This window comes from Raphanus sativus, chromosome 7, assembly GCF_000801105.2.
Source record: "Raphanus sativus cultivar WK10039 chromosome 7, ASM80110v3, whole genome shotgun sequence".
In the NCBI taxonomy this organism is placed as follows: domain Eukaryota; kingdom Viridiplantae; phylum Streptophyta; class Magnoliopsida; order Brassicales; family Brassicaceae; genus Raphanus; species Raphanus sativus.
Window position 1 is genome coordinate 7909038 of NC_079517.1, and position 15246 is coordinate 7924283.

Sequence of the window (15246 nt, forward strand, 5' to 3'; positions counted from 1 at the left end):
TTGTAACAGTAGTAGTAATGTTTTTTCATAGCTGATTCAAGACGATAATAAAACACATAGACGGAGGACAATAAATGATATATATCTAAAACAAAGATTACGTAATAAGATCATCCGATTACCAATGTAAAATGATCCATTGGCACAAATTACAATGCTCTGAATTAACTACTGTTAGTGTTTATTTTATCATTATTATCAGTTTTTTTCCTAAAATTATTATCATCAGTTGACTATATAATTTTTTGTTATGTTCAAAGGGGATTAAGTCGAATCCCGTCTCAGGCTGATTAGCAATTTAGCATTATGCAAAACAGAAATAAGAAAAATGATATAAGCAAACAATTTTAATTTTGTGTTTACTATAATTTTCAATTGTAATTGTAACAGTTTAAAAAGAAAATCAACGTACGCACAAAAGCTTACTGTACACGGTAAAAAGTGAGCTCATAAAAACTTGCGGTCAGAATGTCAATAATTGCATCAGTTTCATGCGAGTTACAAATACTACGAAATTTGAGCTTCAAGTTACTATAGAATCATGATGTGATTAGAAATTAACTGATAGATGTAAAAGAAAGTCTCCATATGCAATACCTACATACCTATACTAGTGAAGGAAAAACATCTCCTTCACAAATTTTTTAGTAAGATTAAAAAATTCAGTTACCTTAATTTGTTTAATATAGAATAATGTTCTCATCTGGAGTTTGCATCCGCCCTCGGATAAGATAAACCGGCGATTTGGTCACTAGTTTGATTCTGATACAATGCCAGATCAGCTAATATGAAACCTACTGCTAACATTAAAAAACCCAATAAAATCTGAATTAACCCATGATCAGGCAAGTATGCTTAAACCCTTTTTTTGTATGCTTAAACCCTTGATGTCTTAAAATGTAGATTCTGTTATACAGTTTGTTGAGTTTAGCAGAATAGTGATGAAAATAAATAAAATAGTAGTTGATGTAATAAATTGTTAGGTTATTTATATAATTATCAGATTTATATTTATAAACTTAACATATATTAATTATTAATTGATTTATGATCCATCGGGATTATTGTGTCGAACTAGTGACCTGAGAGTAGTTATTTTGTTATACTATTCGGTGTATACGAAATATCTTTCATAGTATTTAGATATATTTTTGGATATAATTTTACTAAATATTATCAAAATATATCGAAGTGTTAAGAAAAAAGAGATGAATTTATGGTAAATATAAAACAAATAATACAATATTTTTTACTTATATAAGTATTATATATAAATTATTAATTAATAATTTTAGTAGAATTATATATCTATGAATGATTTTCTAAAAGATATTATTTTATCATTTTATCGATTTATATCATATTTAAAATCGGTTTAAATCGGACCAAATCTTTGATTAGTTTAATATATTTATTAATTTATCGAGTATTAATTTTGTAGAATTTTTAATTACCTTAATAAGTATGATATATATATTGCAGGGTATGATATTAGTCTCATCTCTCGAAAAACAAAGGGGATCGTCTCTTATCTCTTTCTCATGGCCTCACCACACGCAACCAAATTGTCTCTTATAATCGGATCTCAAAGGTTGGCTTGTTGGGAGCACTGAGACATCAAACATGGTTTCTTCTCTCTTTCACCTCTAAAAACCAATTAGCCCTAAAAACCCCTTTTACAGTATTAATCTTAAAAGTTCCTCTCTCATCTCTTGTCTCTGTCTCTCTCTCTCTCTCTCTCCATTAAAACCATTCACAAGCAAAAAGCTTTGAGCTTTTAATGAGTTTAAGATCCTCTTCGGTTCCTCCTGCAAAAAACTGGGCTGTTACTCGTGTACTTGCTCTTATACCTGTGAGTCTCTGGATCTCACTGTCTTTAGTTTTCTTTATTTCCTTATTAGTAATCTAATTAATATGTTCTTTTTCAGACATAAAATGAAACAAACTTCAGTTCATAAGCTTTATGTAATATCTCTAGGAAAATCCAGAATATTATTTTGTTAATCTCCTCATTAAATCATTTTCAGGGTTATAATTTTAACTAAACTCTAATTAAGAAGAAGGCAATGGATATGAGAAGCCATGAAATGGTAGAGAGACGAAGAGATGACAATGGCAACAATGGTGTTGGTAACATCAGTAGCATTGCAAATGAAGATAATGTCAACGGTAACAACACTCGTGTCTCTTGCAACTCTCAAACCCTAGATCACCACCAGTCCAAGTCCCCGTCTTCTTTTGCCATCTCCGCCGCCGCTAAAACCGCCGTACGGTACCGGGAGTGTCTCAAGAACCACGCGGCCAACGTCGGCGGAAGCGTGCACGACGGATGCGGCGAGTTTATGCCGAGCGGCGAAGAAGGGACGATCGAAGCTCTCAGATGCGCCGCTTGCGATTGCCACCGTAATTTCCACCGGAAAGAAGTCGACGGTGTCGGAAGCTCTGATGTAATCGCTCACCACCACCGTCAGCACCACCATCAGTACGGTGGAGGAGGAGGAGGGAGGAGACCGCCGCCGCCGAACATGATGCTTAACCCACTCATGCTTCCTCCGCCGCCGAGTTACACGCCGATGCACCACCACAAGTACGGAATGAGTCCGCCTGGCGGTGCAGGAATGGTGACGCCGATGAGCGTCGCTTACGGCGGCGGGGGTGGAGGTGGAGGAGGAGCTGAGTCGTCTAGTGAAGATCTGAACATGTACGGACAATCAAGCGGAGAGCATGGAGGAGGAGGAGGAGCAACGGCGGGACAAATGGCGTTTTCGATGTCGTCGAAGAAACGGTTCAGGACGAAGTTCACGACGGAGCAGAAGGAGAGGATGATGGAGTTCGCGGAGAAGCTAGGATGGAGGATGAACAAGCAAGACGAAGAAGAGCTCAAGAGGTTCTGTGGTGAGATCGGAGTTAAGAGGCAAGTCTTCAAAGTGTGGATGCATAACAACAAGAACAATGCTAGGAAACCACCACCGTCGACAGTAACAGGAAGTACTCTCTAATGGTGAGAGATTATGCAAGAGATTATCTTTTAATCTATTGTTGTTGTCTTTTTTATTTTAATGTTATCTAGGTTTTTGTAGCTTGTACGATCTTTGGATCATTCAATGGATGTTTTGTTTGCGTAGTTAATGTTTTTTTTTTTTTTAAATTTGGTTTGTTTTTATTTTATTTCGTACTATGTGTTTTTGTCTTTTACCCAGTTCGTACTTGTAATCAGCCTTCTTTTACTTGTTAGTTCATGCTTCTGTCTTCTTTTACATTTTAGCTTAAACTCAACGATGATGTGTTATTACAAAGTACAAACCTAAATATGCCAAATACGATCCACATTATTATTAACAGTTTGATGCCAATCTTACTAAAAATATAAACTAATGCAAACATTCTAAATTTGTGTTTCGTAGTTTGAATATATATAAACTTATAGATAAACATCATTTGCTGTCAGCCAATAAAGAAAACAGATACATAATGTAAACAGAACAATTTTAGCAGTTTAGCCTATATATATGAAGATTGGCTTTTTCTATATGAGACCTCCAAAAATTGTTATGTGATTATGGTTAAAATATATGCATACGCACGCGTCATATATGATCAAAGCTGAGCACTTTACATGTTTGATGTGAGATATGTCCACAATTGTGAGCATATTATTTGTGTATACTGTAGATCTGTCACATTCCAGTTTTGTACAAAAACGAAAAACTTGGAAAATAAATCTAAAAAGAAAAATTGAAGATTCTCACTGTTGAATATAACACAGATGCGGCCAAACTTATATAACTGACGACCTATGTATCTTTTCTTTTGTGTCGTCAAGACCTATGCATCTAAGCTACTATACGTAATAATTGTTTTTATAAATACTTTCGAGTTTTTCTTTTGTGACCATTTTGTGTGGGAAAGTGTTGATAATCACTAATAATATAAAATATAAAATATTATTCTCATCGAAGTTTTTCTTCCTTTGAAAAAAAGAAAGCGGGCCAAAATATTATATATAAAAAAAGCTTCCCATATCAAAGTCCTTTATGTTGGACAATCCCATGTCAAAGTCCAAGTTATGTAACATACACAGGTAAATAAGATCTTATTCTTCAGTCGCGACGTCGTTTCCACCTTTTTAATGATTTATCTTGTTCACCTTTTAAATGGGTCGGTTCGACGGTTAAAAAAGGCCTCACTTATTTATAATAATCAGCCCCGGAAAGCCCATTAGAATCACGCAAATGTATTACTGTATATGTATGTTTCCGACAAAACGATGGTTTTTATTGGAGTTCTTCTTCTTCTTCTTCTTCTTCTCTTTTGTCGACTATTGGAGTTGTTCAAGCTCATGAGTCATGTCATGTGTTTTCTTGTTTTTGTGACTTTTGTCAACTTCTTGAGACATTTCAAATACAATACATGGATGATTAAATTAAAATACACGCCCAGTATAAATGATGTTTAAATATATCCTCAATACATGGAGGAGACAACAAAATAAATAGATATACTAATTAAATTGAAAGGAACTCGCTTGATCAATGATGACCAAGTCGAAGACGGGCCATGCATCAGTCTGCAATAACGATGTGTATTCTTCGACTAACTCTGAAAATGAAAAGATGAAAGTAATGATTATGAAGATTATATTTGCTTAATTAAGCCAATTCCCAACATCTTGTTATATTCTTCTTTCGGCTCACTTTTTGTATAAATAACTCTTCCCCATTTACTAAAATAGGAAACACAGTATTCTTGTCGGCTTTCAAACGTTGTTATATTCTCCGGTTGATTTATTAATTATATAAAATATTTGACCGAGTTTTACTTTCTTCAATTCTTTAAGGGTTTAAATTATAATAGTACACAAACACGCAATACGAAAGCAAACGATCAATACAAACATAATCAATAATCAGAAGAGTCACATAGTCTTTTTTTTTTTGAAACCGAAGAGTCACACAGTCTTCTGAATCCTTACAGTTAAACATGATAAACTTCACTAGATCTTCAAATTCTTCATTAGCCTGTCAAAAAAGCAATACAGTATTAATAAGAGCATGTGTAATTAAATTATCGGTTCATGCATGTTGATTAGATTCCAATCACATATTTAATTAGCAACTTGAAGATATCGTTAATTAAAGGTTTACCAAACTCGAGTTTAGATTAATTAACAGCTTGTAATATAAACAAACACTATGTCGACCACCGACCATGGACAGAAGTAGAAATAACCAAAATATCTATTTATGTACATCTTATCATCATGTAGTACTGTTATTAGCTTCAAAAATATTAAAGATAATTTGCATGTGATCAAGTACAAGGAGAGATTAAATTTCATGTGAACATATCCCTCTTGTGTTTTAATCGGTGTGTTCCTTGCACATACTATTATATGTATAGATTTTTTAAACATATATATATATATATATATATAGAACTTGATTCTTTTAGGTGCAATAAATTTAGTTTACTTCTAAACATAAACCATATTATTTAAGTTTTCTTATGAAAATAGTTTTTTTTATAAACTATAAGCGCAAATAATGTTTTTTTATTCCGTTTATATTTATAATATTGGAAAAAAATTGTTTAGTAATAAAAAAAAACTATTGTGTTGTGTTTTGAAGATCTAACTAAACACACTGCTGAACATGTAAAGGAAAAACCAAAAGGAAGCATTTAATCAATATTCCAAAGTAACATGATTAATTTATCTGGACGAACGAGACATAAGCTTGTTAAAGTGAAACACAAAATATAAGTACAAAAGAAAGTATATATCATAGATTTTAGCTAGTTAATTATATACCTCGTGTTGAAGTCATTGATGCCTCTGGAGTTAGATTCGAAGGTCTTGTTACTACTCTTGTAGTTAGGCAAAGGAACACGACCAGTTTCGATGTTGATGAGATCTTCGACGAGGATGTCATAGTGACGCTTCACTTCCTCTGCAGATTTCCCTCCGACAGCGTTTGCTACATTGTGCCATCGGTCAGGTGTGTCCTTGTCGTAAACTGCCAAGGCTCTCTCGAACATCTTGTTCTGCTTAAACGTCCATGACGAGCTTCTGGAATTTGACGCCATTAATGTTACTTGAGAAGAGAGTGAGAAAAAAGACTGAATGATGAAGTTGAAATAGCAATAAAGGGTTCCTTCTTATAAAGAGGAGAAAAGAGAGTTCCTAGATTCTGCAAGTTGGAGAGGTTTTCGATTTTTATTTTATTTAATTATTCTTTTCATGTTATACTGTCCAAATTTAAATAAATGACATTTTGTGACACATTAACGTTAATATATGGTCTAGACAAAGCCAATCGCAACACTGGTGAAATATTTTCTGATACCTTTTAAATTTGAAAAGTGGAAACAATGTATCGATATCTCAAGTTTTTGAAGGATGTGTTGAATTTTATGTTTATACTGTGAAAGAATGATGATATCGTAAAAAAGTGAGAGCTATGTAATATATAGTCCTATATACTCGTATGTTCGAATTCGCGTCTAAGCATGCATTTAGTTAATAAGTGATAAATTTTGTAAAATAAAAATCGAAGCAACTAAAAACTAGGATGATGTTATAAGCTTGCACGTTAAAGCAAAATTATTGAACTGACTATCATATCGACAACCAGTTTAAACGTAGGGTTGAAGTTGGTAAGTTGAACAACTTGGCCTAATACTACGTGATTATTATAAATAAAAGATTATCGCGATTGCTATATTAATATAAGTGCCACTACTTGTTTTCTTATATACATGTATTACGTATATATATTATTTCACAGTTTTCGATATCATAATGCAAGACATCTATATACTTTGCGTTATGATTGATAGGTTTAAGAATATATTAGTAGACAATCATAGTGGACGTATAATACATCCATATTATTGGAATGAAAAGAGTTTTGAAATGGAGACGTTCTGGCCCATTATAAGAAAATGGTAAGATACGCCAATACTTATATTTTTTTTTTTGTTGAGAAAGTGCCAATACTTATATTCTGCAAAGCTTAATCGTATGTTCAAAAATGCTTATGACTAAATATGATAGGGCCATTATTTGAGCATCGTTTCTGGCTAAGTTTACCACATAGGTATCCAAAGCATATTACAAGAAATCAATATGTTTGATATGGTAGCTTAAAGTTCTCTAGTCTCAGCATCAACTAATAATTAAATAACTCCAAAAATACTAATTCGAACAAATAAAGGATTCTATATGTCATCACCTTAACCAAAGTTGGTGGATATTTTTTTTCCTACAAATCATATTCATTACCAATTTTCACCAATTCGAAATGATCAAAGATAAACATTATTCTTCGGGACCTTGAATCTCATGACTTTATGTGTGATGTAATGGAAGAGGCCATTTGGATGACAAGCAATTTCATAAGAACCACCAAAAATTTATGCAAAAGAATAAGGACATAAGGGATATTATCGTTTCCTTTTGTGATAAAATTCCTATATCCAAATCTAATCCATTTTCTGTTATATATACTTCATGTCTAACGACGACCAAATGATAAAATAAATTAATAATATTTCATGTCTAATAATATCGTTAAAGTTGTCCAATTTCATTGGTTTCATTTTATTAATTAGAGTCAAATGTTTTTAACCACGAGGGTGGTGGTCTAGTAATAGTCGAGTTTTGAGATTGCTAAATAACCTGGGTTTGAAGGCACCCTACTACAATCCACAGTGTGGTCACGCGTTGCCATTTAAATATTTGGAGTAAGAGTTCATCCGTGGGCTGCACAACCCTTTTAATGATTAGTATATACCTTTTCATAGTCTGAAATACCTCCAAAGTTCAAAAAAAAAGAGTCAAATGTTTTTTTTTTAAAAGGGAAATATTAGTTCTTTTAGATTTGACCTACAATACACAAAAATCAGATATACTCCTTTGTGACATTACTTAACCATTCAAATCGCTAGACAGAATCTGGGAGGAGGGCTCTCATCCTCTCTCAAAGTTCATCGGCTCAACAACAAGTAACCATGGGATCACTGATCAGGCAGGAGCAGACCGAAACAGTTATATTGTATGGGGCACATAATGTAATATACATGCATATTAAGAGAAATTTCAAGAGGTCTTCATATCCTCAAGTTTTAAAGTTTTTGGTTTTCTAAGAGATTTTTCAATTTTAGGTTTGAATATTAAAATCTCAAATTTAAAGTTCCAATATTCAGACATTTAAATCATTATTTACCTTTCATTTTATTCATTTTACTTTTATAACTTACATATTATTGTACTAGTATTAGTTTTCTTATTACTTTAATCCGTATAACTATATTTCACTTAAGTATTCAAATGTATCCTATATGTGTATATATATTATTAATACATACAATATATAAATGTGTTAAAGTAAAATAAAAATAATATAAAATAGTGAGTAGTTTGCATTTTGTATTTTCAAGTTCTTATGAATTAATGTATGTTTTATGTTATTTTTTATGTTTTTGTGTTACAATAATTATATTTATAAATACTGTGTTTAATATTTTCAATGTGTATGTATTATTTATCTCTATAAATTTTAGTGATTATAATTAGTTTATATTAAAATCAAGTAAAATGCAAATTACATAAATTTTTAAAGATAATTTTGAGATTTTTTCTTGGAGCAATCCACCTTCAAGAAATCCTCAAAATGAATTTCCTTAATTTTTGGAGATATTCTAAAGATATATTCCTTCCATTTTATAAAGAATGTTATTCAGAAATATTTCATGCAGATTAAGAAAGTGAAAAATATACTAATATATCTTTATTTATTACACAACTAATTAAATGAAAATGATTTAATAAGAAAATTTGCATTGAAAATACAGAATGGCATTTATTTTGAAACAAAATAAAAAAGCTAAAGGGACATTTTTTTATAAAAGCAAAGAGAATATAAGAAATTAAACACTAGATACTTAAACAAAAATAAAAATAAAAATGAGGGTGAGTCACATACTATACCTTGGCTTCACCTAGGTCCGCTCCTAGTATCAAGTCCAATGGCGGAAGTAAAGAGGTGGAAAGGGGGCAGCTGCCCTACTTGAATTATTAGGAAAAAATATTTTAATTAATTTTTTGAAAAATTTATGAGTAAGTTTTAAAATTCTTTCTGATGCCCCTATGTTCAAACTTTATATTGTTGTTGATGAAACTTTTGGCTGACTCCACCACTGATCAGGTCCACTAAATACAACACAAGTATTTTTTAAAATAGAATTAAGTCAAAATCTCATAAATATTATTCACTTTATTTCATAATAAGAATCATTTAAAGTTTTTACACATAAATTAAGAAAATTGTCAAATTTTCTGTTTTATCCTTATTTGATATAGATTTTTATTTTTATTAATTCATGAATTAAAATAAGGATAAAAGTTGAATATTTTATTATATATGCATTAAAAATATAGAATAACACTTATACTAAAACAAAATTTAAAAACCAAAACAACACTTAATACGAAACAAATGGAATAATTCAGTGTCATACCTAGTAATTAATTAAGTAGCTGCGCTATCTTGCAGTTAAGTTATACTCATTCCGTTTTATAAAAATATCATTTAGACACATTTTACGGGGATTAAAATAATAATAAAACATATTGATGTATCTCTATTTATTAAACAATTATTAAAATCAAAATGATTTAATTAAATATTTATTGATTATTTAAAACAAGTAAGAGAGTTAAATAAAAAATTACATTGAAAATGTAAAAATACACTTTTTGAAACACAATAAAAAACCAACATAACATTATTTATGAAAAGATGGAGTAATATATATTCAACAGTTTATGATCACCCTGTTTGATCAAGAACTTCATGTAGATTATTGATCTAGAAATATTACACAAATATTTCAAAATCTAGAATTTTGTTGAAATATTTAAGTTCTCTATCAATTAATCACGAGTCGAAATGTGGTTAAGAACATCTCCAATCTCATTGTAAAATTTACTGCAAAATGGAGTGAAGAATGAAGTTATGAACAAGCAAAAAAAACATTACTCTATATTTAGAGTAATGCATTTTTTGTTTGTTTATGAATGTATTATCCATTTTATTTTGCAGTAAATTTTGCAGTGGAGTTGAAGATGTTCTAAGTCCGTTACGGTTATGGTTGTTATAGTCAATGCAGTTCTAAATGGAGAATTTTGATAACGGTCAGGGCTCATATCTGCAAATATAGAAAACTCGAACCCAAGTATCTGTTGATGTGTCCTCGCTGTTAGGGCTGAAAACAATTGAGAAGCCTGAAATATGTCAGTCACCGTTGATCAGAATTATCTAAAAATCTCATTATGGGAATATTTTTTCTCCATTAAACTATGGTTTTGGTTTGCATCAGTAAGTTGAATATCTTAAACACCTGTTTCAAGAAGACTCGAAGAAATTATCTTTGAATTCAGTCCAAGTTTCCTGTTTGTTCTTTGCTTCTTCACAAAGCTCTCTGTTAACCTACGGAGCAAAAGCATAGTTGAACAGAGATACCAAAGATAAGATCAATGGATAAACGATCACTTTTTCTTTCCCTGCATGAAAAGTTATCTTTCCTCTTGACACACAAAACTACACATATACATACACACACATACCAAATATTATCTTTACTCTTCACCATTTTACCCACTTTGACATCTCTTTACCATACACCATCATGCCTCCTTTCCGTTTTAACATCCCTTTCTTCTCTTATGGCTCTCCTTCTCGTTCCTCTTCAGGGACTTCTTCCCCATCACCACCACCAACTCCTCCCACTTCTTCACGCCCTCCTTTTCGTCCTGGTGGCATCGCTCAGCCGTCAAAGCCAGCCACGTTACTAGAAACAAAGCCAAAAGTGCCACCGACACTTTCTAGGGCTAAAAGCAATGTTGCGGCAACTGCAGCTTCTTCGTCTGCGTCTCAGTTGCCCTCTCGCGGCGCAGCCAGGCCAACCAAAAAGAGTAACCAGTATGGTTCTCCGGTAAAGAAACCTGAGTCTCTGAGGGCAGAGGAGCAAAAGGTGGCGATGAAAGATAGGCCATCCAGAGAAGCTGGTGAGAATAGCAATCCGGTAGCAGAGAAGCATCCGATTGCACGTTCTGAACAAAAAGAAGCTCAGGAGCAGAGGAAAAGAAGAGAAGTAGAGAAACTTGCGGTGGTAGATAGGGATTCAAAAACAGCTCAGGAACAGCAGAAGAGCAAAGAAACCGAGAAACTTGCAGTGGAAGAAAATAAGAAGGGTCTTCAAAAGGACATGGAAAAGAATTCAAAAACAGAAAAGGAACAGGAGAAGAGCAAAGTAACCGATAAACTTGCGGTGGAAGAAAAGAAGAAAGTTCTTGGAATAGATAGGGGAGAGAATTCAAAAACAACTCAAGAACAACACAAGAGAGAGGAAGCAGAGAAACTTGCAGCAGAAGAAAAGAAGAAAGCTCTTAGCAAGGACATGGAAGAGAATTCAAAAACAGCTCAGGAACAACAGAGGAGAAAGGAAACAGAGAAACTTGCAGCGGAAGAAAAGAAGCAAGCTCTTAGCAAGGACACGGAAGAGAATTCAAAAGCAACTCAAGAACAACAGAAGAGCAAAGAAACCGAGAAACTTGCAGCACAAGAAAGAAATACAACCACACAACATATCACGGCAGCATCAGAATCCTCGAGAGGGTCGAAAGACCTACCAGATAGAAAGACACAAAACAGAACAGATAATCAAACCAACGACAATCATCAGAAAACAAAAGAAGGTTCATCGTCGATGAGCAAAAAGATCAAAGAAGACATCAGAGACGGACTCAGCAAGCTTACTTGGGGGAAAAGCAACGGTGACAACGAGAAATCTGTGAGTGTCTTTACTCTAACAGGGGAAAACAGAGGAGCCAATATGGCAATAGGTTCTGAAAAAGACAAGAAAGATGGTGAGGTTCATATACGCCGTGGCTATAAAATTAATCCAGACGAGAGCCCGGATACCACAGCCACGGAAACAGAAGGAGGAACAAGACCCTTCAACGCCAAGAACCACCCTAAAGACGACCAAGAAGACGGTATGGTTAGGGCATACGTAAACGGAAACAGTCAGGGGGTTAATAACTCGATTATATGCGATAGTTCAGTGCAACAAAATGATCCAGGCATTCATATGAATTTGAAGTTTGAAAAATCTAAGAAAGAGGATGAAACTATTAGTCCACCGGTGGAGAAAAAACCGGCGACGGAGAAGCTGTTGAAGTATGAGCCGAGGGTGAGGAGGAGATGTTTGAGAGGGTTGCTTGCAGAGTCGAGTCAGTCGGATCCGGAGAATCCCTCGAAGCCTAGGAGACATGGTTGCCGCTTTACCTGTAAAGACAAAGACATAGAGAACACATAATTATGTAAATATACTTTTATTAAATTATTATGTAAATGCTCCATTTTATCAGTTTCTGTTTGATCTTTTTTTTTTTTGGTAAAATTTCTGTTTGATCATTGGCAAAAATGTTGTTGTTTATTCAGTGAATCGCACCATTGAATTGTTCAAAACGTGGGGCATCTTTTATTTGGAATAACTTTAGAGGATTTCCTCTCAAACAAGAATGTACAATACTTTAACACCACACCAAAAGAGTCTTTGAAACTTGTGTTATCTAGAAGCTTTGACCACCAAAAACAGGATTTTTCTCACAATGCTTTTACGAATTTTTTGATATTTCTAGAAAAAGAGTAATTTCAATTATTTAACTAATTTTAGTGAAAGGATCATTGCATCAAACGAAATACTGCATAGGAAAGGAAAAAAAGATTAACAGAAATGCGGTTTTTTTTTTTTGAAAAATTGATGTTCTAGAAAAGAGATTTATTTATACATAAAAGGAAAATAAGAAAATCAATCGCATGGCGTGACGTATGAAACGGAAGAGAGAGAAAGCAGGAACACTAAAACAAAAGTCAAAAGCAAAGACTCTTCAGACAAAGGCTAATTTCGTAATTTTTAACACAAACGCGGCACGGGTGCTATATATTATACTGACCCGCCGGCCTAAAGGCTAAACGTGACCATTATAATTCAAAAACCCTTTACCAAAAACAACACAACTCACAAAAGAACAACAACAAATGGCGACGGAGCAAAGCAAGATTCTGGTCATTGGAGGAACTGGTTACATCGGAAAGTTCATCGTCGAAGGCAGCGCCAAATCTGGCCACCAAACATTCGCTCTCGTCAGAGAATCCTCCCTCTCCGATCCTGTTAAGGGCAAGATCGTCCAGAACTTCAAAGATCTCGGCGTCACGATACTATACGTAAGATTCTTGGTCTCTATAATGTTCTATCAAATGAGCAGATCCATGATATGGATTAGTCAACCATATATAATTATACGCAGGGAGATTTAAGCGACAAGGAGAGCCTAGTGAAAGCGATTCAACACGTTGATGTAGTGATTTCCACCGTTGGTCTCTCTCAACTCATGAACCAGATCAATATTATTTCTGCTATTAAAGAATCTGGCAAGCATATTAAGGTCAGTGGTGTCTTTATTTCAAGATTGTAGACCATGCGTTACAATATGTTATCGTTGATGTGTTTGGTTACGAGTTTACAGAGGTTCTTGCCTTCTGAGTTTGGTAATGACGTGGATCGAACGGTGGCTATTGGACCAGCAAAGTCGGAGTTCGCAATGAAGGCTGAGATCCGCCGTGTCGTTGAAGCTGAAGGCGTACCGTATACATACGTGATTAATAATTGCTTTAATGGATATTTCTTGGCTACACTTGCTCAATGTGAAACGAGACTCACTTCTCCTCCTAGAGACAGAGTGACCATCTATGGAGATGGTAACGCTAAAGGTAACATTAAGTGATGAGCATGAAAATCTGATTGAAAAATAGATTTTGTTATTGGCAAATTGGTCATATACAAAACTATTTTTTAGAAAAATAACTAGAAAAAAAGAAATTAGGCTAGACCACGCCTGTCTACCTAAATAATCTCTTATAAAACGTTTAATCACCGTCTAATGATTTTTTAAACAATGGTCGAATGAAATTGCAGCCATTTTAAACAAAGAGGAAGACATTGCTGCATACACCATGAGAGCTGTCGATGATCCAAGGACTCTCAACAAGACTGTCTACATAAACCCTCCAAAGAACATTGTCTCGCAGAACGATGTAGTTGCCGTGTGGGAGAGCAAGATTGGTGAAACTCTGGAGAAGACTTACGTTTCAGAGGAAGAACTCCTCAAGAAAATCCCACGTGAGAGAGCTAATTTCACACTTATTTTAATACAATGCCTAAACAATCAAAGATTATGTGTTTTAGTTTGCTAATGCATTTGGAAACGTTGTTAATGCAGAGTCACCACATCCTCTGGATCTTCTGTTGGCTTTGAATCATGCTATCTTTGTGAAAGGAGATCAGACCTGGTTTACAATAGAGCCTTCCTTTGGTGTGGAAGCTTCTCAGCTTTATCCTGATGTCAAGTACACAAGCGTCGATGAGTATCTCAACCAGTTTGTGTAAGAAGTAAAATAAATCATCTTGGCCTTGTCGCAACCCTTTACTGTAACGAGAGATTATGACCATTGGTCTGTAATTCCAAACCGAATAAGTTATAAGACATAACTATAAGATATTTATTGCATCGAGGATAACCAAACTCTTAAACAAAAACAATAACACACGAGTATTCACGCATGGATCCACATCACTCGTTCCCCTTATATGCCCAACCCGCAACCAGAAACTCGTTCTTAGCTTTGGCCTTTGGGTTTCTCGAGTGACTCTATAGAGAACAAAGCCTCTGCATAGCTACGTACTTTGGTCAAGCTCTCTTGAGCCCGCACAGATGCACGGTGCAGACTGTGCAGTTCATTTTCTTTTGGTTCATATTTTCTAAATCCCATTTGGGTCGTGCCACCAACCCCAAATTTGTATGTTTTATGATTCGTATGTAAACGTCACACCAACCCAAAAACAGAGTAAATTAATTTCACAGTTTTTAAAAGGGTAAAATTCTTTCAATAAACTATTTTCAAGTTTTTGTCATTAAAAAAAAACAAATTACCAAAATATTTCATTTAATAGGTAAAAAACCTATACTACATATATAAAGGAAAATAAATAAATAAATAAAAATATATTTTTACAGTTTCAAATTATATGTTTTTAAATTCAAACTTTTATAATTTTTCTTTTTTTGAAAATTTCTTTTAGATTTTTTCTCTTCCATCGTTTTTTTTAAATTCGAAAATA

The 15246-nt window shown here is 33.6% G+C and overlaps 4 protein-coding genes across 4 annotated transcripts; 3 read left to right on the plus strand and 1 right to left on the minus strand.

Moving 5' to 3' along the window:
• The first annotated feature begins 1515 nt into the window (after nucleotides 1-1515).
• LOC108816808 (zinc-finger homeodomain protein 5) lies at nucleotides 1516-3234 on the plus strand. Its single transcript, XM_018589372.2, has 2 exons — nucleotides 1516-1852; nucleotides 2028-3234. The coding sequence occupies exon 2, from the start codon at nucleotides 2067-2069 to the stop codon at nucleotides 2997-2999; it is 933 nt and encodes a 310-aa protein (XP_018444874.1). The 5' UTR covers nucleotides 1516-1852; nucleotides 2028-2066; the 3' UTR covers nucleotides 3000-3234.
• Nucleotides 3235-4791: 1557 nt separating this feature from the next.
• Nucleotides 4792-6144, minus strand: LOC108816103 (protein RADIALIS-like 6). Its single transcript, XM_018588676.2, has 2 exons — nucleotides 5810-6144; nucleotides 4792-5018 (listed from the first exon to the last, which is right to left on the minus strand). The coding sequence occupies exons 1-2, from the start codon at nucleotides 6082-6084 to the stop codon at nucleotides 4994-4996; spliced, it is 300 nt and encodes a 99-aa protein (XP_018444178.1). The 5' UTR covers nucleotides 6085-6144; the 3' UTR covers nucleotides 4792-4993.
• A 4490-nt stretch (nucleotides 6145-10634) lies between these two features.
• LOC108814992 (uncharacterized) lies at nucleotides 10635-12543 on the plus strand. Its single transcript, XM_018587648.2, has one exon. The coding sequence runs from the start codon at nucleotides 10690-10692 to the stop codon at nucleotides 12379-12381; it is 1692 nt and encodes a 563-aa protein (XP_018443150.1). The 5' UTR covers nucleotides 10635-10689; the 3' UTR covers nucleotides 12382-12543.
• Nucleotides 12544-13044: 501 nt separating this feature from the next.
• On the plus strand, nucleotides 13045-14635 carry LOC108814845 (isoflavone reductase homolog P3). Its single transcript, XM_018587475.2, has 5 exons — nucleotides 13045-13292; nucleotides 13376-13513; nucleotides 13595-13838; nucleotides 14044-14247; nucleotides 14348-14635. The coding sequence occupies exons 1-5, from the start codon at nucleotides 13107-13109 to the stop codon at nucleotides 14512-14514; spliced, it is 939 nt and encodes a 312-aa protein (XP_018442977.1). The 5' UTR covers nucleotides 13045-13106; the 3' UTR covers nucleotides 14515-14635.
• The last annotated feature ends 611 nt before the right edge of the window (nucleotides 14636-15246 follow it).